General features: G+C 39.5%; 1 protein-coding gene across 5 annotated transcripts in view; it reads right to left on the bottom strand.

Annotated features, from left to right (window-relative positions):
- bbs9 (Bardet-Biedl syndrome 9) overlaps positions 1-26,438 on the bottom strand; it is a 183,924-nt gene that overhangs the window by 3,853 nt on the left and 153,633 nt on the right. For 4 of the 5 annotated variants that reach the window (XM_026183621.1, XM_026183622.1, XM_026183620.1 and 1 more), the window contains one exon: positions 6,158-8,821. The exons of the other annotated variant lie outside the window; for it this stretch is intronic. In XM_026183621.1, coding sequence (XP_026039406.1) covers positions 8,493-8,821 — 329 coding nt within the window. In that variant the 3' untranslated portion in view covers positions 6,158-8,492. Of the gene's footprint in view, positions 1-6,157; positions 8,822-26,438 lie in introns of those variants that run through there. 5 annotated transcript variants of the gene reach the window in all.

Here is a 26,438-nt window from a genome sequence, read left to right on the forward strand (position 1 = left end):
TGTCTGTTCTACAGCAGCGGCCTTTTTTTGGAAATCTTTATTTTATCTTCAACCTTCAAGATGAATGCTGAGTTTGAAAAAGAGAATGAGCAGAAGAAAAAAAAGAACAGGACAGAATGAAAAAAGAACGCAAACTCATCCGAAACAATTACAGGCACACAAAAAATGCTCCAGATAAACACACTCCAGTGTGAGACTAACACGCTGACTACACATGTGACCGATTCTTGTGCAACATTCATTTCGCAGGAAGAGCTGAGCTCTGTGTGACTAGTTAACCGATTTTGACATACAAAAATAAGTATTGCAAGAACCATAAATCAGTGGACGTGTAACATTTTCAAACACTCCTCGAACCTTATGAGATATTTTTCATCTGTCTCTTTAGTTGAGTTTAATCCATTTCTTTTGACCATTTCCATTTGTTCGTACCCGACGCATGTTTATTATTCTACACAAATATCGAAAACTATTTCTGTTTGTGCTCCAGGGATGCAGGGAGTTTCTTTTATTCTTTTCTCTTTTTTTTGGTAAGGTCAGAAATATGTCCAAAGATCTAAAGTTGGAACGTCATGTGGACAAAGGGGGTAGAGTTTTTGAGTTCCTGAGCTTTTGAAAAAGTTAAAGATTTCCAGGAAAAGTTGCTATGGGTGGAGAAGGAGCTGCAAAGTGCTGAAAGAGGAAAGAAAACAACAAAGAGAGTCAGGTAATTCTGTGAGGGATGACAGATGGAGGGATGAAGTGGTGGGAAAGAGGATAAAAATGCTAAGAGAGACCGACCAAAGGGTGAAAGTTAAAAGGGACGATGAAAGAAGATAATCAAGACCATAAGTAAGAGATTGGGAAAGAGTTAGTGAAAGAGGAAATGGAAACCTAAACAGTTTTTAAAAAAATACCGAAAGGAAGAAACTGATAAGGAGTGAGCAAGAGCGAGAGATGTAGGATACAACAGAGAGAAAAAAAACATTGGGAGAGGAAAGAGGGATAAGAACAGAAGAAATTCACGAGAAACTGTAAAGACAGATGACAGTGGGGATAAATATAACTAAAGAAAAACAAAGATCACGTTTTTTGAAAAGAGAGACGTAATGGCAGGTATGAACTGAAAGAGTGAAATGAAAATATTTGACCAAATGAGAAAAGGAAACAAAAATTGAGAGAGTTTTTGTGGCAGTGTAACTCTATCTGTAGCGCTCCTACATGTACACACACTGGGAGCTGCTGCCAACTTAAACAGCAGCAGCTCTGCTTTAGCACCGTTACCCAATCTGCAGCTGATCTCGCCCGTGCAGCCCAAAAAGAGGGGAAAAGAATAAACAAAAGGGGATCACTTCAAAAGTTGTCAGACTGAGCTCCGTTTCTCAACTTGACAAGTGTTAGGTTGGCTTTCACTCTTTGTCCACAACTCTCTGTGGAAACACAGAAATGTAAGAGTGTGAGAAATGATGGAAATTTGCACATTTAACCGTTTGCCCATGTGAAAAGGTCATCTTTGCTGGAATTCAAAGAAGAAAATCTTGTCCCAAGATTTACTAAGTTAAGCAATCGTTGCACTAAAAAGGTGAAATTGAATGAAGCATGCTGAAAGACCTATAGACACGTCTTTGCTCCAAGGTGAAGCTTTGGTAACTAGTCTAAATGAGCATTTTGTTTCTTGTGGATTCGTCTCTGCTACAAATATAAGATTAGAACTTCATTCATCTCAGAGGAACTTCTGGTGCTTTTTAAACATAAATATAAACACATCAGAATGTACAGTAATGAGGGTGTAGCTCTGGATAGAGGTAGAGTACCAAATCTACAAACTGGAAGGTTGGTGGCTCGATCCCTGGCTGCTCCAGTCTGTATGCTAAATATGCACAAGTTGCTGACCTAAGTTGCTGCAACAATTATTATAGACTCACTGGCAACTTTACAACTGCTCAGTAACACAAATATCTAATCAGCCAATTACATGGCAGTAACGTCATGCATTTATACATACAGACATGGTCAAAAAGACCGAACAACAAACTAAGGATCAAAAATGGGAAGAAAGGTAATTTAAGTGACTTTGAACACGGCAAGATTTTGGTTGGTCTGACTCTTGGGTTTACGGAAAATGGTGTGAAAATATCCAGTGAATTTCCAGTCAGAGGAGAACGGCCAGACTGCTTTAAGCTGATAGCAATAGTAAATAGTAAAGACTGGTTACAACCAAGTCATGCAGAACAGCATTTCTAAATGCATCAAATTTTAAGCAGATGGGCTACAGGACCAGCTCAAGACCACATTCAGTACTATGTCTGTCAGGTAAGAACAAAAAACTGAGGCTACAATTTACAAAGGTTCACCAAAATTGCTGTTCCGATTTCTGCTGCATCATTTGGATGGCAGGGTCAGAATTTCACATAAACAACATGAAAGCATGGATACATCCTGCCTTGATCCACCCCAACTGCTTTGTTACAGGATGCTGGTGGGTATTTCTGGGCATATTTTGAATGGTCTACAGTCACCAGATCTCAATCCAATAGAGCACCTTTGGGATGCGGTGGAGCAGGAGATTTACATTATGGATGTGCAGCTGACAAATCAGCAGCAACTGTGTGATGCTATCATGTCAGTATGGAGCAAATATCTGAGCAATGAGTAGGGATGGGTACCGGTATCTGGTCCCATTATGGCACCGGTTCTGACATAAACGGTAGTAACCAGACCGAAAAGCAGCGCACATGTCTGTGCTTTTTTTCCCTGAGATGTCATACACTTTAGATTCTAGCCAATCATTTTACCTTTGCAAGGATAGTAGGCAGGCCCAGGTACGTACGTTCTTTTAGAGCAGAGCTACAGATTAAAAGTGCCCAAGGCGAAGCGGTAAAAGTCTGGCTGTACTTCACTGTACTTCTCAGCAGCCTGCAACAAGTGCTTTAGGGTGATACTGTGATACTGTGCAAAGGACGTAACACCTCGAATGTGATGAAACACCTGGCGATGCATAATGTTTTTTTAAAAGCCGAGAAATGCACCGTATTTCATAGCTTGCTGCAAGACCTCACACCGAGCAGCACATCTACTGCGGGTGTGGTGCCTGTTATCGGACCCGGAGTTAGCGACATCCCCCAAGAACCCAAAGAGGAGAGTCCTGGCCCCTAGCCCTGCCAGTGTAGCAGAAATGATGACGGATGGTGATGGCAGCAGCAGTCGTTCTTCTCTGGGTGAGTAGCTTAATGTTGTTCGTGTGTAATTTACGCTGAGTAGGCTAACCACGTTATTAAATTAATGCATGTAAGGTGAACTAGCAAACACTGCCGTAGTTACATGCGGCTGTCTTCTTGTTTAATGGCAGATGCTCCCTTCACCCTGGCCAAAAAGGCTAAAATGACCAAAGAAAAAGTGGAAAACAGCTAAACATGAGAGGTTTTTGGACAAAGTTTGTGTTTTTTTTTTTTTTCTTCCATTGTTTAAGCACTGCTTCCAGCCAAGAGTGATACCATATATGCCCTATAGCTGCAGAAAAGGCTAGCGTTGTTATCTTATTACAATAAGTTGTAACTCCAGGGCAGCTGTGGCTACAACTGTAGCTTGCCTTCACCAGTGTATGAATGTAAGAGTGACTGAATAGTGGTATTGTAAAGCACTTTGAGGGGTCCCGAAAAGCGCTATATAAATGCAATCCATTAAAAAAGCTAAACATGAGAGGTTTTTGGACAAAGTTTGTGTTCTCCATTCTTTAAGCACCATTTAAGCACCGGCACCATTTCAAAAGTACCGGTTTGGCACCGGTATCGGATAAAACCTAAACGATACCCATGCCTAGGAATGAGTCCAACACCGTACTGAAGTTATGCTATGAAGAATTAATGCAGTTCTGATTGCAAAAGGGGTCCATAACAGGTATTAGTCACAGAACTATCATAAAAAATGGATGTGAGTTTTCTGTGTGATAGTTGTGATTTAATTTAGATTGTATCCATCTATTATTAGGCATCACTGTATATAAAAAAGTGGTTATAATTACACCATAGCTATAGACCTCTAAATTAAAATAAAACAACTTATTATGTATGTATGTTATCTGATATGCAGAAATACAGAATGCAGAAAAAGATGCCTGGGGTAATTTAGAAATGGTGCCAAACTGTGGCATGACTGACCCCACTGGATGCCTTTGTAAAATGTGGAAACTATCTAATGTTTGCAACATTATTAAATGGTAAATGGCCTGTATTTATATAGCGCTTTACTAGTCCCTAAGGACCCCAAAGCGCTTTACATATCCAGTCATCCACCCATTCACACACACATCCACACACTGGTGATGGCAAGCTACATTGTAGCCACAGCCACCCTGGGGCGCACTGACAGAGGCGAGGTTGCCGGACACTGGCGCCACCGGGCCCTCTGACCACCACCAGTAGGCAACGGGTGAAGTGTCTTGCCCAAGGACACAACGACCGAGACTGTCCAAGCCGGGGCTCGAACCGGCAACCTTCCGATTACAAGGCGAACTTCCAACTCTTGAGCCACAATCGCCCCAATTAGAATGAACATGAGCTGCTAATTGAACCAGAAGTCTGAATCACAGTCAGTTTTGAAGCCTTTGTACCGACAAACCCATCTCACATGGTCTACCATACCACACCAAAGAAAGAAAGGTTGAATGAAGAAGCCATGTCAGTGTATTTCTTTGTAATGACGTTGGATGTCTGACCGATGAAAAGCTGTGACACGCTATTGAAACTGGTATTATTTTTCTGAGGAAATGGGAACTTTCTTTGTTTTTTTAAATGTGCTGTTTTATACTAAAAAGTCATTAAATATTGTGAAGCTGAAAAAAAGTTGGTGTTGAAATCCAGGAAATTTCTAACAGTTATGATTTACTTACAGCTTCAGCGCCAAAGGAAGAGTAGTGGAGAACTTCTCCTTGCAGGAAGAAAAATGACTGTTGTTGTGTTTCTGCAAAGAAGAATTCAGCTCAGTGACATGTTTTGACCATATTACTGCACAAGGAGAGCAAAGACAAATATACGGTGGTCCCTTGTTTATCATTCTAAAAATAACCCACGATAGGTGATATCCGCAAAGTAGCCAACTTTATTTTTTACAATTATTATAGATGTTTTACGGCTGTCAAACCCCTCACTACACACTTTATACAGTTTTCTCAGACAGGCATGAACATGTGCACACTTTTCTCTCTTGTTTAAACACTTTTAAAGTTTAAACCTTTGTAGAAAAATAAGTCCAGTATTATAGAATGAAACTAAAGATCATACCCTGTTTTCAGGTCCCGAACATGGCAATGGAGCAGCTGTAAGAGAATACAACATTAATGAATCAATGGTACGGAAGTGAAGGAAGCAAGAACAATGACTTGAGTAAAGTTTGACTTATCTGGCTTTTTTGTTTCGCTTAATGCGCCTTATAATCTGAAAAATACAGTAACTCCTACCTTCCTTTAGCATGTCCAGAAGTCCAGCTTGTTGTGCGATAGTGTGATGGCTGCACTTACAGCCACACGCTGGTAATATCCACCATGTTAGTGTAGAGGCTTATACATAACATTGCGTTCACATTTGTCTTTCTTTAAATATAGGAATTAATTTACAGGACAATGAATAACTGGTTTGGTTCAGAATTAATCAGTATTGTTGTCAACTTTGAGTAGAGTTCTGTTATTTTGACCTCTTTTATTGGCCCAAGATTTTGATTCTTTTTGCATGATTTAACCAATTATGTTTTCCTTCGCTGCTCGGTCCATCACAGATAGTTAGCATCTTCCTCTGCCTTTTGGGTGCTACCGCAGGTGCAAAATGTTTCATCTACATTGTTGTGTTTGTTGGGGGGGAAATTTATAAATATGCAGTACAGCACTTCAGAGTCATACTGCTAGTGATCGCAGATTTATGTAAATTCGACAAGCTGAACGCATTCTGTACTGTACAGGAGACATGGCATGGAGGAGACTGATTGACAGTGGTCTACAGCCAATGAGGACGCTGAACACAATGCGCTGTAAAAAAAAAGCATGCGAAATTGCACACAAAAAAATCCGCGAAACAGCAAGAACGCGAAAGGTGAACGGCATTATAGGGAGGGGGCACCGTAGACGGAAATCACACCGCATGTATAAACATTAAAAGTTCACCAAACACAATTACAGCACTACCTTTGATAACTTACAGCTGACTACTTTTATTAGTAAACATTCATAAACATGGTTTATTTCATTCACATCGTTGGTGATCTTGCACCTGCTGCAGACTAATGACAAAGTCGTGACTTATTCTGGAGTACAGAAACTTTCTTTTTTAAATGAACTGTGGCTACAAAAAGCAACCTCGGAACGAGAGCTTGGTAAATCTGCACCACTAATACAACAATTACAAAACCTAATGTACATTATAAACATTCAAGGTATTCAAAACATTGCCATGTAGTACCTTGTGTTCACTGGGAACCCTTTATAACAGCACAAACTTAACCTAATTGTCCTTCTTGACAAGGATGAGCTGATGCTGGTTTCGGCTGATCCGTTTTTACCTCTGCTCAAAGTTTACATTTTAAAATATTTACATACAAAAATAAGATATACACCCTTACTATGTAATTTCTTGATCAGATCAGTCAGCAGTAGCCGTAGGCACTGCTGCAAACAGGGACTCTGTTACACAATACAAACTAAATATAAATTTCCCAGCAGACAGAAGGGCTGAAACTAAACATAAAGACATGATGCTTACAGTTGACTTGTAGAGGAGTGCAGAGCCGCTGGGATTGCTGCTGGCACAGATCATATGGCTGAAGTCTATAAGCTTCAATTCTGACTTAAATATAGCTCAAAGCTATTAAATTTATGCGTTTTAAGTGGATTTGTATGAGTCAGTGTGTCCAAAATTATATATTACAATATAATATCACATATTTGTTTTATAAATCTCTAAACCAGGGACGCAACTATATGTTTTAACAAGTAGTGATTGTTTCGTCTGGGGAAAAAACTCAGTGAACGGCTTTTTGGTTTATATTCAACTGTCCAGACAGATTCGCATCTCCACCCTTCAAGCTCAGTGTTGCACATACAGTATGCTGTAAATTTGATCAGCCAGTACAGACATTTAAATTCTAAGCTGACCAATAAACTCACCAGTCTGTACATGCCAGTTCCAGTATGATAAACTCACCAAAGAGCCTCTGTAATTATCTTATTTTGCGTCTTTTTATGAGGACTGGCTAACTCTATTTATATTGTATATTCTTTTCAAACTTCCCTCTCCTGGTGCCTAAATAATGCATACTTTTTGACTTGATAATTCAAAAATGTTTGAACATGGTTGCATTTGTGGTGTTTAGAGTAAAGAGAAGATGTTTCTGACTATGAAATGTAAAGGGACCTATGCGCTTAGACAGAAGTGCTGTCGGACATCTTTGGAAACCCCTCCGCACTCACACACACACACACATCTACTTTACAAAGACAAGACACGACCCAAAGTAAGACAATATGCAGTGTTGCTCTACTGTAAATGAACTAACTCTTTGACATCATTTAGTACAGTGCAGTAAGACATTTCTTGCTCTGGTGCAAACATCTTGCGATAACATTGCTGTACGCAGCTGTTAAAACCAGCCTGCCCTTCACAATGTTCCTGACTATTTAAGGATGAGCAGAAAAGGCTGGAGTATTAAACTGGCCGTGTAGACTCTGGACTGCCACGCCGCTTTTTCAGGAAACACCCTGTTGGTTTCCATCATGCAAAAACAGTCTCAGGTTCGACAACAGCAACAATTATGTGTCCATCAGCCACCGCATGTCCTTGAGTATCCCAGCTTTAAAAAAATAAAACCCCAGGTCGGAGGGGGTGGCGACGGAACCAAATGTAGGATGTGGCCTTGATTTACCCGGAAGCAGCAGGATGGCTGAACGTCTCAGGCGGTTTATTCTTAGTGGACAGACGGGGGAGGCTCAGGCAAGGCCTGGTGCCATGCGAGGGGGCGACAAGGCGGGTGCGACGTCACAGCCAGAAGTAAGCGTGGGCCGGGGCGTGGTTGGGGATTAGGGAGGTACTGGGCTGTGGGTTCAATTGCTGCTGAGGCGGAAGGAGAAAGTCAGCAAAATGTCTGAGAGGAGGACAACTTTGCCTTCCTCCTCACTCTCCGTGGGTACAGTAAAACTACTGGATGTGGTGGATCAGCAGAGTGTGTGTGTTTTTGAGATCAGCTATTACTAGAACATGTAAATATCCCAATAGGAGGAAACTGTTTTGCTGCTAAGACATGTGACCTTGACTGAGTCGATTTACTGTATTTATTGTGTATACTGAATATAAATGTGTATTTGTGTCTGATTGAATTTCATGGCTTTGTATATGTTTAAATGTGAACTGTATATAAACACATGTATATTTATATGTACGAGCCCCCAGATGTGCATATTGTATCTGTATATGCTGTTTAGACATGCTTTGTTTCTGTATGTGTGTGCATATTATGTTATCGCACTGTTTCTATTAACCCTCCGCAGCCTCTGGCTCCTTCTTCTTCTCTTTCACTTTAACTGATGATCTCCTGGACACTTTTTTGTCTCCTGCCTCCTTCCCTTCCTTCTCTTTTTCCTTCTCTTTTTTCTCCTTTGATGACTCCTTCTTCTCCTTGGAAGAAGATGATTCCTTCTTGGACTCCTTCTTTGCCTCCTCTTTGGGCTCTTTAGTTGACTCCTTTTTGGATTCCTTCTTCTCCTTGGATGACTCCTTCTTCTCCTTTTTTGTCTCCTTGATCGGCTCTTCTTCTTTTACGCTCGCCTCTGATGGTTCCTTGGACACCTCTTTCTTCTCTTTTTCTAGAGAAGAAAATAAAAAATATGTAAATTTTCTTACATATGATTTAATATCTCTACTTCTTTATTCAAAAACATTACATTCATCACATTCAGTATCAGGTCTCAGCCAAAGTGATGCCGAAGTTGAGAGTGACAAGGGAAGCCTGGGAAGAGCTGTAGAAGCCTGCTGTCACCGTGACCCAAGCGTCAGAGAAGGGTAATAAAAAAGATGGCTAGAGGTTTGGTCTGAAAGATCAGAAGGTCACAAATAGTAAATTTAAGCTTGATTTGACTCTTAGGTCCAAAAAGTCTTAATTAATAGCTAAGCTGAGTCTAAATTGAATTGTCACTTATTTATTCTCACTTCAACTAACTCATGAAGGCCAATCTTGGCATCATAGCAAGTTTAAACCCTTGATTTTAGGCAAGAAGGCAGCTCTTTCCATCCTCACTTTTGAATTAAGATCAAAAAACAGTCCTAAATCCATCCATGTGGCTGCAGTTAACAAGGGGCCTGCAGCCAGAGGAATTAAACTGCAGGCACAGTTGTTTAAGACTGTTAAATTATTAAATGCAATGAATGAGACGGATTAGAAATAAAACAGAAGACGAGCAAAAGTAGTAATTGTATTATTTTGCAAAACCATGTCGATATAAGTGAAACTATTAGTTGCACTTATATTATTCATTTAACAAAGTTAGTTGCACTTATATTGTTAGAAAAATCCTAAAACCCCTGATGGTTTAGTGGGTATAAGGAACCCCCAAAATAATGGCATAATGGTACTAGAGAGCATTAATGTGAAAAAAACATCCAGCATCTATCATTTTAAATACCAGTTCAGTCAAACACTCAGTGTAGCTATTACAATAATACGGGGTTATGCTGATGTTGCTTTAAGATGATGATGCTAATGCTATAAAACAAAGATGAGATCAGAGTGGCAGCGGATCCATGCCAGGATAATTGTTTTTCTGCTGTCTGACAACAGGAGCCGAAAAATATGAAAATAAAAATTATAAAGTGAATCTGTGACCACAATGTTGTAGAGAGGACTGACTGGAGCAGCTTTCCCACAGGTGGTGGCCTAGATGCAGTTTTGTTGTTTACAAACTGCAAAGAGAATAAAGAAGAAGAAGGGATTTAGCCATGTAGACACACGCAAAGACAATGGTGCTGTTCAAAATGTTAATGGGCCACAGATTCTCTCAGACAACTTTAGATGGGTTGTATTTTAAGTCCATTAGGAGTAAGAATGAGGATTAATTAACGTTTACCCAATCAGCCTGTGTTTTAACAGAGTGATGCAAATACACTGCAACTCCCACAGGTCTTTAAAATTAAGACAAATTGACTGACAAGAGCACCTGCTGCATGACAAAGGACCCCCACTTAACTAGAGTCAAGGGTGGGCCCTTGCAACCACAGACACACAGACACTCACACACATGCGCACACACACTCTGCAGCGCTGCCTTCGCTGGATTGGCTTTCTGATAAGGTGATAACGGTACGGGCGTCTGCCAACAAAGAGACACGCTTCTTATCTCCATGAGAATGGAGAGGGTTTTTCAGACTGGAGACTACAGCCTGGTATCTCACTGTGTTTGCGTGCGTATGGAAGCACACACAAGAGCTACCTCTTAGAATATCTGCCAGTGTTTACGTGTGTGGATGAATCTGTCTTTGCATGTATGTGGTGGAGACTACAGACTGCTCCCTAAAGACTGCGCATGTTCACAGACTCCAGAGAGAAGTTCTAATCAGACAGTCCATCGTCTAGGGCTTAAGAAAGAGAGACTCTGGTAGTATGTGTGTGGGTGTGTGTGTGGCAGATGGGTGTCTGTGTGTGCTGCAAATAGCTGAAAAGTTTTTACTATATCTTTTTATAAAATCACACTTTACATTTAAATTAATCTATTAGATCACGCACCGGGCTTTCGGTGTGTGCTAAAAACAAATTAATGCAATAAAAAAGAACTGACTTTGGCTAAAATACCTTAAATCTCTTAATGACTAGAATCGGTAGTTTGGTGTCTTTTTCATATCTTAAGTATGTTGTTTTGTATATTAGTCAAAAGTGGCTAATTTCCTTTAATTGCTAAATCTGCTCACACAGGCAAGAAAATTGAAAACACACATGGATGATAAGACATTAGACGTTATGGTCTGCAGCTTCATTGTTTGAGTCTCTGTTGAACTGTTTAATGGGTGAGGCGGTTGATTAAGCAGCTTGTGTTTCTAAGTACACCCACCCAACCAGGTCTAATTAGATCCAAAAAAACCCACAAAACCCCTTAACTGTGCCGATCCACTTCACGCTCTAACATGCACAAAATCTATCGGCTTCTACAGAACAAGTGAGAACAAATAATTTGGAAGCACAAACAGAGAGAAAGCTGACCGCAAACTGTTCTGCAAAAGAGCAAATTTCCACTTTGGCATGCAAATTCTCCCCCTCCGCCTCTCTCAGTGACCTCAGAAGTTTTATAGTTCAACATGAAAGAAATGTTGGGTGAGGGTGTGTCTCTATCTAAGAACTGCAGCTATAAAGAAATAAAGACCAGAGAGAAAGCACATGCATGTGAAAATAGCAGAAAACATGTACACATCTGTGTTTTTGCAGGTGTGCTACGCCAAAGACACTATGCGCTAATCAATGATTTTCATGTGCATCAACAGCATTGGGGTCTCTGATGGGAGTAATCCTGTAATGACCACCTAATCCCAACTGGATGGTAACTATCTGGCTAGCATTGCAAACACACTTTCTTCCACATCATTCATCAGCAGCTGAGCCAACAGATTCCAGTCTGTGCTTGTAAATGGTAAATGGCCTGTATTTATATAGCGCTTTTCTAGTCCCTAAGGACCCCAAAGCGCTTTACATATCCAGTCATCCACCCATTCACACACTGGTGATGGTAAGCTACATTGTAGCCACAGCCACCCTGGGGCGCACTGACAGAGGCGAGGCTGCCGGACACTGGCGCCACCGGGCCCTCTGACCACCACCAGTAGGCAACGGGTGAAGTGTCTTGCCCAAGGACACAACGACAGAGACTGTCCAAGCCGGGGCTCGAACCGGCAACCTTCCGATTACAAGGCGAACGCCCAACTCTTGAGCCACGATCGCCCGTGTTGCACATGTGCATCTGTATCTCTTATGTGCACATTTTTGGGTCTGAGAGATCATTTCATGTGAATAGAGACTCTCTGCAGACGGCAAGACTGAAGTTGACCTTTAAATGATTTTTTAGCATTTTAATTTTAATGTTTTTAATGAACAAGAAGTTATTCACGAAAAGTTAGATGCCTATGACAAATTTCCCATCATTTAGGCAAAGCGTATCAGTGCTTGTATATGAAAGCCAGGAGCTTGTAGAACCACCTTTTGCAGCAGTAATTGGGAAAAAATCATTTGTGTACGACTTTATCAATCTCTTACATCATGGTGGGATTTTGGACCTTTTTTATAACGCTGCTTCATTTGATTGAGTTCTGCAGATATTCATTTATGCAAATCTCCCTAAGTGTCCTGCCACAGCATTTAAATCATGCTGAGGCCTGAAGTTTGACTAAAAACGTCAAAGAATCAAGCAACTTGTTGATTTTTTTTCCCAGCCATTCTGTTGTAGATTTGGTGGGATCACTGTCCTATGGCATGACCATGGCCATCACATTAAAAAAATTTAAGGTAAGTTGATTTATGTGGGCTGACTTTAACCTTTTATTGGTTTGTAGATGTTACCCTCGCAGCATGGTTCTCCTCTAATCAAATTAATATGAGGACGGAATGGCTTATGTATCATCTAATGGATATATTCTACAAAAGGTCACAATGAAAAATTAATTTAATTAAAATCCTTTTAAGATTTGAGAATAAAGATCATCACCAACATAAGAAAAACCACTTGAAAAAAATGTTTTACAAAAAATGTTTGGTTTTTCTCTAGATGAATAAAGGCTACAAAAGACAAAATGTCAGTACAAATGGTTTGACCATTAACAGGAAATTGAGTTCAGCCTGAAACTAAGCCTAGTAGCACCCAAGTCTTAAACCTGGGTCAAACATCTCTGTTTGAAGTCAGAGTTCACAATTTAACCCAATATTGTCCGTTCAGATTAACACTGATGGTAAATCTGTGGCTACAGATGAAGTCAGAACGCACGCAAACAATCATCATGTGAGGCATGGGTCAAACCCTGATATGTTTGGTGTCAAAGGTCCACAGTCCTTATCTCTTAGGTTTGTTTTCACAGCGCAAATAGGTCATACATGTGAATTACAAAAAGGTTGGGCCACCCAGCAATTTAACGTTTTTCTTTTGTGATTAAAAAGATTAACTTGGGTTCTAGCTTAGCAGAAAGCTGGAAATATCTAGCCAGACAGATTTTATTTTTTGTTCTAGGTATTGAGATGTCTATCATTTTTCACTGTTGTGAAAATTTACCTCGTAGTACGTGAGTGAAGGCATATCTTGGCTACTTCAGGACTAAAACCAAAACTTACTGCATGGATAGAGATAAGCAGGAAGAAAGAAAATGTTCCTTTGTAAACAAATTCGGCTTCTAGCAATCATGTAAAATGGGAAACCTGTTATCTGTGAAAGAATTAGGACACTTCAACTTCTTTTGACAAAAACAAATTCAAAATTCAGTTTGTGTTTATCTTTCTTTCTTTCTTTCTTTCTTTTTTTAAATTGCAGGTCAGATACAGTAAGTCTAAGTTGGGAAGATGAAAGATAAAACTTTCCAAATGACCCAAAACAAATCTTCTGCAGTTCTGTGGTGCACTTTGTTGTTACTTCTGAAACACCTCGTGTCCATACTTGTATAAAAGCTAACAGCTAATAATGACCAACATACCACTTTATTTTGCTTCTGTTATAGTTTTGTGGTGCTGAATGGACAGTTCCCTAAAAATGATTTTGCATGCATCTTACAGTTTACTCCTGTTATCATGTATGCTTCACTGTCACAACACTTTTTTCATTAAAGTTCGACTATAATAGATTTAGTGCTGTTAATTTTTTACTTTGTTCATCTGCCATCTTGAATCACTTCATTTTTTAAAGCGTGGTTTCAGTTTTCTGATGCCAGTGTTTTTGAGTCTCATTTCCGTATTCACAAAAAAGCAGGTCTTACAAAAATGTTAATGAACAGGAAGTCATAGTCAGTATGAGTTGTGACAGCAACGACAGAGGATACTTTCATGTAGTCTGAAGCATAAAACTTCTTTGTAACACTTTAAAAATAGAGCAAGCAAATCTGTGGAAACCTTCCAGGCATTTGTATGTCAAAACCATTTTCCAGCTCTCATGAAAACCACCGTCCTGTCTTAGGTTTTCATTTGTACTCTCAAAGCAGGAAATAAAAGTGTGTGTAAAGCCAGATCCTTGTGGGAGCAGTAGCAAGGAGTTGATAAACATTGACGTTGTAAGACAAGAAGTCAGCTCCCCTCCTCTATGGAAACCTAAAGGGGTCAGGTCACATCTTGTCAGTCTGCTACTTCAACAAACTAACAAAGTGGAAGTGTGCAGACTAAACAATGAAGAAACGTGTACTCTACATCACTCATAGCCACGAGGATCGAAGTGACGTTAAGCCCTTTTTGCATGGGACACGAGCTACCTGGAAAGCCTGGTGGTTTTTGTCAGAACTTAAACAGTCACAGCCTTTTTTTTTAACCCCATGTGAATCTGCTACAGCTGTGTCTGGATGGGACCTGTTTGGCAGGAAACCAGGGGTAATATATTTCTTGTATTGCACATCATTGGTTAGACCGAATGGTCATTAGGGGAAAAAAATCTATTTTAATAGTATTCTACCAAATTACTTAGGAGGTGTTTCATTTTAGAGAACACACTTTTCTGCAAGAAAAAAAAGAAATAATGCAGAAACTAGGTTCCTTAATGACATGATTGCCTTTGTGTGGTTTTTTTAGTAGGTCCTATGTAACTAAGTTATGGAGTGGCGCGTCCCCTCCAACCCTAGTTTGGGTTTCCATATTTCCAAATTCATTTTAGAACATCTTAATTTGAACAAAGACTGTTTATTGGTCCATTGTGGTAACTTAACCTCGGCTGCATGATTATTCTTGTGTCATGAAATCATTTTTTTGTACACATATTACTCAGATTTGGGTTTGTGGTTGCCAGTTCAAATCCCATGATAAACTGTGGATGGGAAAACTGAATGAGCAATACTCTGTGAACACCCAGCTGCTGCAGGGAAGCTGCTGGATGGTACAGGGCAGCTTTCAGTGCTCTACACAGCTGGTATAGAACAGGAAGGTGAACTTTTTTGGAATATAAAGTCATTTTCTTTAGTGTCTTTTCTTAGCCTCTTCATTCTTTAAAACCAAAGTAAAAGATCGTTAGTGGATTTATTAAAGACAAAAAAAGGACGAAATAGTTAAATGTATGGCTAGCACAGAAAGATCAGTAATGGGTTTAAATCATCTGCATAGGTGTTTAATAGTGTGGAAAACTACACTGTACACATGATGTCACTAGTGTTAGTATGTTCTGTCCTTCATAAGCAACAGCAAATTTGACAAAAGGGTCACCACTGCACACACTGTAAGCAGTTTTGAGCAGTTTTGAGCTTGAAAAAAAGCTTGAGCTTGTACACAGAAGTTGTAGGTCCCTTTTTGTGGGAACCGGGTTGTAGGATTGTGCTTGCTAAAACTAAAGTGCCTTGACTACCCTGCCTAACGAGGTTCTGAATGACACTGCTTTCTGTACATTAATGTGCTTCACCACCGGAGTTTAGAATGCAACACTTGTTTGTTCCTCACGGAACAAAAACAAAAACCACAGCAACAAAAGTCAGTGTGTTGATTAGATAAGGGGAGTGACGCTATCTGCACCATGTTCAAAGCCCACATGTTCTGCCTGGCTTCACATGTTAGCGACGGATCACGACTCTGCATTCATCTGCAGGCAGCCGTAGTCAAAATAGAGGAGGCCGCACAGATCGCCCGCATCCCGACCCCGTCAGCATGTAGGACAGTGCAGCAGAAACCTGCTGATTTACAGAATCCACTCTGCAGAGTGTGTACGAAAGAGAGGGCCAAGTGCTGACTGATTGGATCTGTGGTGGAGTGTGTGTCTACAAGTGTGCATTTGTAAGTGTGTATGCCTACTCATATGTGTCCGTGTGTGTGCGCGTTTGCACCTTCCAGACAAGGCGGTAGAATAGGACACAACAGGATTATGTGAAGTTGAAAAACAAAGCTGTGTGGTCGGTATTGTGGGGAAACGATAGTGTGAGACACGAGAAATGCGACACATATAAGACAGAAAAAGACAGAAAAATCATTTAAAAATATTATTCACAAGCCAGAACATACAAAAACACTAAACACTCTAAACAGATTTACTGACTTACACATGGTGCACTAATTTATTTCCTCTTTAGAGGGTTAAAACTTTGCTTTTCCTTATTTTCTTTTGTATGTTTCCGTCTGTGCATGTATCTCCTCCGAGGCAAATGGTCAGGATTCAGATTGCTCTAGACCCTCAATTTCAAGGTAACTTTCTCTACCTTTGCATCTTTAGGGTGTCATAAAGTGTGAATATCACTGATATACTGCTCTGCTTGTGAGCACATAAGCCCCTCCTACCAGCTGTCCAAACCTTTTGTTTAATGAGGGTCAGCCAATAAGACGAAAGTTTACTTAAAGTGAGGGGGGAAAAGCTAAAATGGTATATTACAGACATTGGTTAAAATGAGGGGATTAACCAACATCCAGTATGAGAAAAGCAGCATCATGTAAACTACTTTGGTCAGAATCAGCTTCATTTTATGATTTCAACATAATTTTTCTACTGAAGAGACAAAAAGCAGACTAAGAGCAATGAAAAGTCAGCGAGAGAGAGAGGAGTTTGACAGCAGCTGGACAGGCAGTGTTTAATACTATTCTTGGTGTGGAATGTGCTGTTGAAGCACAACAGGCCTTTCCATTGGTGGGTGTATGTGTGTATTTGCAGACCACTGACAGCTCAGCTAAGACTGAGCCATACACTACACCTCCCATGGACCACTACACACACAAACACAAAATGTCTTTGCAAGAAAAAAAGAACACATATTTATGAGAAACTGGTCATTTATACACGGGCACAGACCGGCTATTACTGTAGACTGTTATTCACGTGATGATGGAGGATGTCTTCACCAAATGATATTGCTATAAATATTCCTCAAGCAGACAAAGGAGTAGTGAACCTGTGTTTAAAATCTTAATCCCTATAAATCATTTATTGAGTATAAATAGTTTTAATTTAAATAAAGAAGTAAAAATAAAAGGCCAACCTCTTTGGGACTAGAAAAAATAAGTGGTTGTCCAGTGATTGCATTGCACTCTCAACCTCTTGGCAACCACTTTCTATCACAACGCAGTTTCACAGGTCACCAGGTGGGAGGCAATTTGTTTCCACTTGCAGTCTGACTTAGATTGACTACAACCAGTTGCAGACAGATTGGTGAAGGTTTGCAAATAATCACTGCCTAATTTATAAACACAGACAGACTGTCAACACATTACAGTTGATCTGAGTTAGTCTGCACCAATGAAGCCAACTCACATGCACTGCTTCTCTTTGTAGTAGTTGACTTGACTCAACTGGTTGAATTCTGGTTATTTTCCATATAAGAAAAGTTGCAGAGTGCCTATGTCATCTTACAGTTAAATTGTTGATGAGGATTATTAACCAGGCAACAGCTGGGATTTAAAATACTATTGTTACTTTAAATTTGGGCATTTGTTATAGCAATGGACACATATGTTGTCAGATAGGTCACACAAACTAGTTTCAAGATTTGACTCGCAAAAATGTGTTATTCTGAACAGCATAAACCACCTAAGCTACTTTTCTACTTTATTTATTTGCACATCAGTTAGGGACTTAGACCCTCACAGACTTATTAATATGGAATTAGTACATTTATTACTGAGCAAAAAACAGAGCAGAGGGGAGATGGGAGTTAAAGAAAACTGGAAAAGAAAGGGAAATGCTGAGGTTTGTGTAATAACAGCATGAATTAAGGAAGAGACACAGACAGAGAGGAAGATGGTAATTCATGTTTTTAAAATGAGACAATAAAAGAGAAAAAAGAAATGAGAGACAAAGATTTATAGAGCGAGAGAGAGAGAGAGAGAGAGAGAGAGAGAGAGAGAGAGAGAGAGAGAGAGAGAGAGAGCAAGACTGACTGAGGCTGCTGCTTCCATTGCTTGCTCTCTCTCTCTGGGTGTGGTATAGTGGGTGGGTTCATTCCCGTGGTCGGCTAAGATATTTTCTCTCTGCTCAGCTACGCCCTGCCACTAACCAGCATGCAGGCACACACACATCCACACACAAACACACACATAATGTACAGAAAAATATACAGTGGCCAGGCCGAAGAACCAGTCTTTTGGCCTGATACAAAAGGACATGAAGTTTTCCAAGTCTGGTGGTGACACAAAATCTCTTCCTCTCTGTCCCTCGCACACGGACTGATTCGCACAAACACACAGATGCACACATACACGCCTCCGTCAACTTCCTCGGCACTCTCTGCACTCTGCCTTAAATACAGCCAACCACATCAGAAAGGGCATTTACAAAACTGGCTAACTTACACACACACACACACACACACACACACACACACACACACGCACACACACGCACACACACACACACACGCATACACACATAAGCTCAGTTTGCAACACATCTCGTATGAACATATGTCACGACCCACACACATAAGCATGATGACAATTTGCATATGTGAACACAAACACTCCAAAAACATAGGATGCAAAATCTAGTGTTTGTATGTGTTGGCTTTGATGATTTGTTCTGCCCATTGTTCTGCTCTGAGACACAACAGTTCATCCCTGAAGAGTGTTTGAACACCCACACACACAAATACCCGCATGCACAGTATATATATAAGGTGGATACCATCTACACACACAGTCAGCACACAAAAATAGCGCAACAAGAACTTGTCTAGTTCGTTTTTGCATGTGGAACAAAGAGAAAAAACCTAAATCATTTTACACTTTATTTTCATATTCATACTTCTGTCAAACTTTATCAACTCTACACTTGCACAAAGATTTTCAAGGTAACTGGAGATCACGCCAAAGTCCTGTGGATCTCTTTGCAATGATGTGTATAATGAATGGATTGCATTGAGATCAGGACTTCTTTCTGTCAGATGTCCTTCTTAAAGTATTGCATAGACATGTGTACCTAAAATTACACACAATTCTAGACTGATATCAACCAGAGGTGTCAACTCCTTACACACTGTTTCCATCTGCAGTCTAACATTGACTCTACCTAAATTGATTTCCAGTGGGTGTGATTTTCCAGTCACTAGAGACCAACATATCCACCCAAATTTCATCATTTCAAATAAACTCGCTTCAGCGGGCCTTGAGATTGGAGTGGCGCAAGCTAAAAATGATTCAGGATGTTCCTGCATTTGTTTGTCATTCCTTGGTGTTGCCAAAAACAAGTGAGAACAGGCCATGTTGCACCACATTGCTTGACAACAGCTTGTCAACAGCATTAGTCCTGCCCAGTGTGATGAATGGCAAATCCTTGGTCTACCATGGCTGCTAGTAGACACTGGAAAGTAGAATAAAGTATCCTTTCAAGTGCTTTACGACAGAATGCTAAAAACATAACAACAAATAGCAACCCAAAAGTAAACCAAAAACCTAAAATATCTTATAAGTGAAAAAAATTATGTTCAGCGACCTGGTTCCTGACAGAAGATCTAGCAAAAGTGGGAAGAGAACCCAGGGTTTCCATTACCTTAGACACAAGTCTGTCAGTGGCACAAACAAGGACTTCTGTTATTTAAATATTAAGTGAGAGAAAATTGTCTGCTACCAACGTTTAATAGGGTCTAAGAACCTATAAAATATCTTTAACTTGGGTCCTAAAGAGACACACAGCTGAATTAACGTCCTTAAAATGCTCGATATGTGCTAAAAAGGGAGCAGCTATAAACCGTAAGGGCCCAAAACAGAATCTAGTGGCATGCCATAGGCAAGAGAAGTGAGAGACCCATAGAAAAAGATTGTTGTGTCAGATGTGATGTCTTTGAGCAAAGATGCAGCTAAAATGTTGACAACAGGCGGATTCTTTCACTGAATTTAATGATTTGACCAGATTAGGCACAGAAACGGGTAAGAAACTTTCAAAATCCTTTCTATAAGCACAGTCCTTTACATTGATACATTCATGCCACTTACGCAGACAAAAATATGCCCAGTGTGCATTTGTTAAAAATATAATATGTGCATTTGAAAACAGCCAGTCTGGTCAAGCCCTGTACACTGACACACACATGTTCACACTGTGAATGTAACAGGGCGATGAAACGTGAGCTTTCTTACTATCTGTTCAACCCAGAAACACATAAATAATATGTAGTTACTGAAGAAACGATTAAATTCGTAACCAGAATCTCACAGGTTTTAGATATTAAATAATTATTTTGTCACTCAGTCTTTCTATTAAGGTTCCAAAGAAAAAGCTGGTATGCAGTGGATAAAGTGATAATCAGGAGTCTTCCTGAATGTATAATTTTAGCAGTGCCCACAGAGGAACAGTGCTCTTGTTATGCTGAGATAATATTAAAATTGGTGTATAATGGAACATTTTAAAAAAAGTAATAATTTTCTTAAATCCAGTGGAGAGTAACGATGACAGGTGACTTCTGTCTTGTACAATCTGTTCTTCTTCATGTCCATGTTTCCAAAAATTGTGCTGCACAGTATCTTTACAGTCCCTCCATTAAGAGATTAAACTGTTTCACAAGGTAATTTTTCCCAACTATTTGGCATCAACAGTACGGCTAAAAGCCAGTTTGATCTGAAACAATAACACTGTATCATAGTGGGCTTTTTTCCATTTGCTGTAAAGCGGTCTGTTGGATTGGATCTATTCTCAACAAGTTTATCCAAGTGGCAGAGATGTTTAATATTACAGATACTAACACTAAAACTTGAATTACAGCTTTGCAGCTGCATGCCTGAACCAGCCAGTCAAGTGGTAGCTTATATCATTTTTTGGTAATGGGAGAAGTTTCCTGAGGCAAATTTTGATTTTTGATAGAAATATATCTGAATCAAAACTTGAACTAGCTAGATGATTTGTATGGGTTCACGTGGTTTGTGAAGCAATGACGGTATGCTTCAAATAAAAATGTGTGCAACAAACTCTAAAACACGAATGCTTTGCACAAATCATAAAAGGTGCAGCACAGAAGATCTATGGAATCACAATTTCCCCTTCTGTTTCTGAGTTATGGCGAAAACAATTTCTTTTCAGAACATTATGATTATCACATTGAAACTATCCTATTACATTTCTGGGTTATTTTATTTCTCAAGTGCCTGAATCCTTAATTTATGGACAAAAAGGCTTTTCTTAAGTCACAGTCTTTGACTACTGAATGCTAGAAATTTTGAGTTCAAGTTGATGTTTGTGTCAGACATTATAAAATTCCCTCAAGGCATTTCTGAGATATCTCATTCACAGGAATGGGAGTGATGGACTGCAGCAATTGGACTTATCTGTGTTTTCTGCTCCCACCTTTGCAGTACTGCCACAACAAGTGATGATAAAGGGAAAGGCACCAAGTATAGGAGCCAAGTTCCCCTGACAATATATTATCAAAATCCATCATGGCTGCTGCCATCTCTACATCATATCTGACGGGATCATTGTTATTTATTTCAGTATCTCATTCAGTAGTTCTTTGTTTAGTTTTGTTTTTGACAGTCTGTGACATGGGCATGAACCCATTAAGAACCCTTGTATTTCTAATATTTCACCTCACAGATGTTAAATTTACAGCTTATCCTGCCAGTGCCCCCACACTAAGTCTCTCCTGGGTGACAGCATCAGTGAAACTCCCACCATGTGAAATATAAATGGAAAGAGCAGAACCAGCATGGCTGTGACCTTGGCTTCTCTTGAAACAAATTACAAAAATATTTACAGATATTTTGAGACCTTTTCATATTTCAGGGCACTCGGTGTTTTCCTTGTCACTCATGCAAAGCGGAGGGAGGAAGGGGCAACACCCAGGCTGGCTAGCCACAGACAGAGCACCCTGCTGGGGGAAACCCTGCACACAGACACCCTCTTCCTCAACCTCCCAACCAAGCTGAAAGACCCCTGAGGACCTGAGGGACACCACAGTGTATATACAGGTAGACTTTACAACATGTACACAAAACCGCTTGAGTGCCTACAAATTAAATGCTGAAAGAGTCTTTCATACTCACATATTTACGCACAATAAACCGCAGCAATGGAAATGTATTACACATACACCACGCACACAATTAACGTGGGAAAACTGTGACTTCATAACTAGTCTGTCATAAAAAAATACTACCATGAAAACAAACAACCGCAGTAAAAAGATAAATGTATTCTTCAGCCTGGAAACAAAATTCAAAACACAGTACAAAATAACATCCATGTAGGAAATGTTCTGATGCATTCAAGGATATCACATGATCCTCATCAGTGAGGGAGAGTTAGCTTAGGGAGAGTGTGCTCCTTCCTTCTTTCTCTTATCCTAAAATCTCATATCCTCCTTAGCCCACCACCTTTTACCCTCCGGTTTCTCCCTCATCTTTTACTTTTCTTTGCTTGTGTTTCTTTCTCTTTTTTAATCCTCAATTCCAGCCTCCTTCCTTTTCTCGTGGCTACTCCATTTTTTCCATTTTGCATTTTTGTTCACCTGTTTTATTTTTTGTTTCTTTGTCTCTCTCCATTCCTCCTACCTCCTTCTTTGCCTTCCATATATGCACCTGTTTGGTTTCCTTTTAGACGCTGCAGCAGCTCTGGCTCGGTGAGCATGTGTTTATTAAATGTACTGTGGTAAACCACCATTTGTCCTCCTACTCATCCACTTAACTTCCCCTGCTGAAGATACATTTTACCTTGCCACATCTCCGGCAGGAAAGAAGGAAAGGGAGAAAATGCAAAGTATTATGACTCCCACTGATTAAACACAAAAGAGGCTTTATTCTTGAAAACAAGAGCTCAGACAGCTCTCTTTTCTCACCAAAAGCCACAAGCATTCAAAAATGCCCGCATAACACTTTCATTCTTCAGTCAAAGACTTTAGTTTTAAACCACTATGGCTTCCAAACTATGACCTAAGGTAATAATAAATAAATAAACATCAGTACTAAAAAGACCAGTAATAATTTTGATAACTGATTGCTTTTCTATCAAGTATTGCTAAAAATGGTCTAATTGAAATCTAGTAAATTTCAAATTCCAGTATACAAAACAACAGGTTCTTATGGAACTGTGGGACCATAGGAATCTCTTTAAAGAAGACACTCTTTTAAAGGTAAGGTAATTCCCTGTATTGCACATTTAGCTGGTTGTATAGTGAATAAACTGACAATCTTATGAAGTGTTACCTGATTTTTAATTACCAACTGCACTTATTAAAAAAAAGAAAAAACTGCATTTGAAGTAAAGTTAGATGAACTTGCTCTGCCTCAAAATATGACACATGTTAAAGAAGCTTGTTTTCATTCTATTGCATGGTAATTTAATATTTTTCTACGGTTTTCAGTTCCTTAAGGCCAAATAAAACATCATAAATGACAGACTGACAGTGTGAGTGCAAACTGTTCAGGGATCCTTCACACACTGTGTTTGTGTGAATTTCTGTGTGGTATAAAGTTTGCCAAAATTATGTCTGACTGATTTACCCAGCATTAGTAAACCGCACGTAGTCCACACACATATACACTCACCGACGCGTGCGCGCAAACACACCAAATTTACTGCAAACACACTTTATTCCAGGGAATTAACTGGTGGAAAAGTTCTTACAAGAAACACATGGGGCTCTTTCATAAACACACAAACACACCAGATTAATTCCACAAACATACTTTAAGTAATGCTCAATATAATTTCAGAGGTAGTCACTTATTTTAATGACATTTTACCTTAGAAACACACACACACACACACACACACACACACACACACACACACACACACACACACACACACACACACACACACACACAACATTAGCTTAGTAAAAAGGTGAGAATCAATTAAGCTGATATAAACACTGTGATGTTCTCATTGCCATGGGGGTGTCGTGGAGGCCACATACACATTTACACACATACATGAACACACAGGTAGCAAACATCCTCCACTGTGTAATCACACAGTAACTTTGCTCACTCTTTACTTTCACGCTTCAGTTTGAGCTCCCTCCTCCTCCCCTTCTGCTTCCTCTCATTGCTCTCTCCCTCTCTCTCTCTCCTGCTATCTCCTCCACACCAGCAAACTCTCAGTTGTATGTAAATTGTTGCTGCAGCCCTGTAATCACAGTTCAAAACAGCCGACAACACGGCCACTGCTGTGAACGTGAGCCATACTGTAAACAGAAGCAGGAACATCACAGCTGATTGTAAATGCAATAATTTAGATAAAAGTGGCTATTTATAATTAATTATCACAGACTTTTAGTCAACTTCAGCATCATTAGAGTGCTGAAGGTCAAACATCACAGACCTTATACTTTTGTCAATTAGCATGAGTCTGAGACGTAGAAGAACCATTTTAACCTACTCATGCAGACGGAGACGTCTGTCACTTTGCAGAAAAGGTGCAAAAAAATGATGATATAAATATATATTTAATTAATGAATATACAGTGTCTGCTTCTTCTTAGCATGTATAAAAAGCTGCCTAGTATATATGTTTGTTTTATTCTTGAAATTGATGTATGATGGTAATTATTAAAGTGCATATATAATATACACATCATTTGACTACACTATCACTGTGCTGCAACTTTTATTTTCAGTTCCACAGCACTCAAATGAAGCAAATATTTTACATTAGTAACTTATTTGTTGGTTTACAGCCACTCTCATCTAAGACCAGCGTTTGAGAAGCAGAAATGAGTGGAAAAGAGTGAAAAAAAAAATACCAAGAAGGTCAAACAGTGAGTTTACAATCTCCACATCTTTGGCAAACTCATCAAATTTCCTGTTACCACAGGTGTGACTGTGGGTGGTTCAAGTGTTTAAGTGATCCAGAAAAATATACTGGTCACCAGAGTTTGTGCACACTTACACACACAGGCAGGGTTACGCTGGATGTATAACTACAGAATGTGCTCACTTTTAGTTTGCATACACATTCAAAGTAAGTCAGCCACACCCACATACCACACACACACATTTACACTGGCTACTCTTGCAGGCCATGCCTCATTGCTTCTATATTTAAAACAAGCTTCTGCAAATAAATAAATAAATAAAATAATAGTAATAATTAAAGAAATAAAAATTTTCATGAATCTTTGCAAAATCAGTTTCACTGTCTTTTCTAAAAACTGTCCATTAGCACATCTACCTTCTCTCATCGTCACCATTAAAAAACAGGAGCGTGCAAAAGTTTGTAGAGGTAAAAGATAATGTGATAATGCCATGAAAATGCACTGTATGTCTGGGCTTGTAGTAATGCTGCATAATTATTTGTGATTCCTTCCTATAATATGGCAGGATTGCATTGATGATACTCCAGTTCAGGGTTTGCACACTGCACTGTATTCTTTTTGACTTCTGATCACCTCACAATTTGCATCAAAAGGATGGAAAAATACTGCATAAAGCACTACTTCTTATGCAGAACATCTACACAGATATTGAAACTATGTCACAAAGTGAAGTGACAACTTGACAAAAAAAGCAACTGGAATTAATATTCTGTCATAAATCAATAGCATTATGGAAAAGTCAAACTTCGAGACAAACCAAAATATACAAACTCGGAAAGACTGCAGAAAATTTGTGAAAGATGCATTAAAACCTAAGAGAAACATTTTGTTTTCTCAGAGCAGTTTTGCATCTAAGGGCAACTTCTACAATGGCTGCAACTGTAAACACACAGACAAGTGATTAATCTGACCACTCCTGCTCTTGGCAGTGTGTTTCCGCCAGTAAATCTGGGCTCTGGTGGCAGTCTGCATTCCACAAACGCACACATACATCATGCACAAACTAACAAGGCCAAATTTAATGAATACAACTCACACATTCAGATCCACCCATGCACACACCTGCAGAAAAATACACATTTGACCAAAGTATGCTTCTGTCAGTACAAGCATAAAGCACACACCTGGTAAATTTACAGTTATGTGCTCCTGTTACACAGTGAAATCTCATGCTGGCAATGTTTATATCTGATGATCTTTTTCAAGGAAATTCACTTTTTTTCTTCTTTTTTTTAATTAAAAAAAAACACCTCACCAGAAAAGCATTACTTTACTGCATGACATACAGCAGCAATAGTTTATGTTTAGGTAGAAGAAAGTGCCTTACATGATGTTATTAATTGTCACTCACTAATAGCTACTGGTGTTCCTATAAGGAGCTGTGTTTAAACAACATAGCTAGCTGATATTATAAATTGGCCCAACACAGTCTTTCCAGCATGCACAAGGTATCCTTTAGTGTTGTTGCTTTAAAGCTCTGGCCGCAGCTATACTGGCTGCTGAGAGATAATAATCATGTTTAAAAGAAGTGCAAAATCTTTGTTGACGTGG

The sequence above is a fragment of the Astatotilapia calliptera genome, chromosome 11 (genome assembly GCF_900246225.1).
Source record: "Astatotilapia calliptera chromosome 11, fAstCal1.2, whole genome shotgun sequence".
Lineage (NCBI taxonomy): Eukaryota > Metazoa > Chordata > Actinopteri > Cichliformes > Cichlidae > Astatotilapia > Astatotilapia calliptera.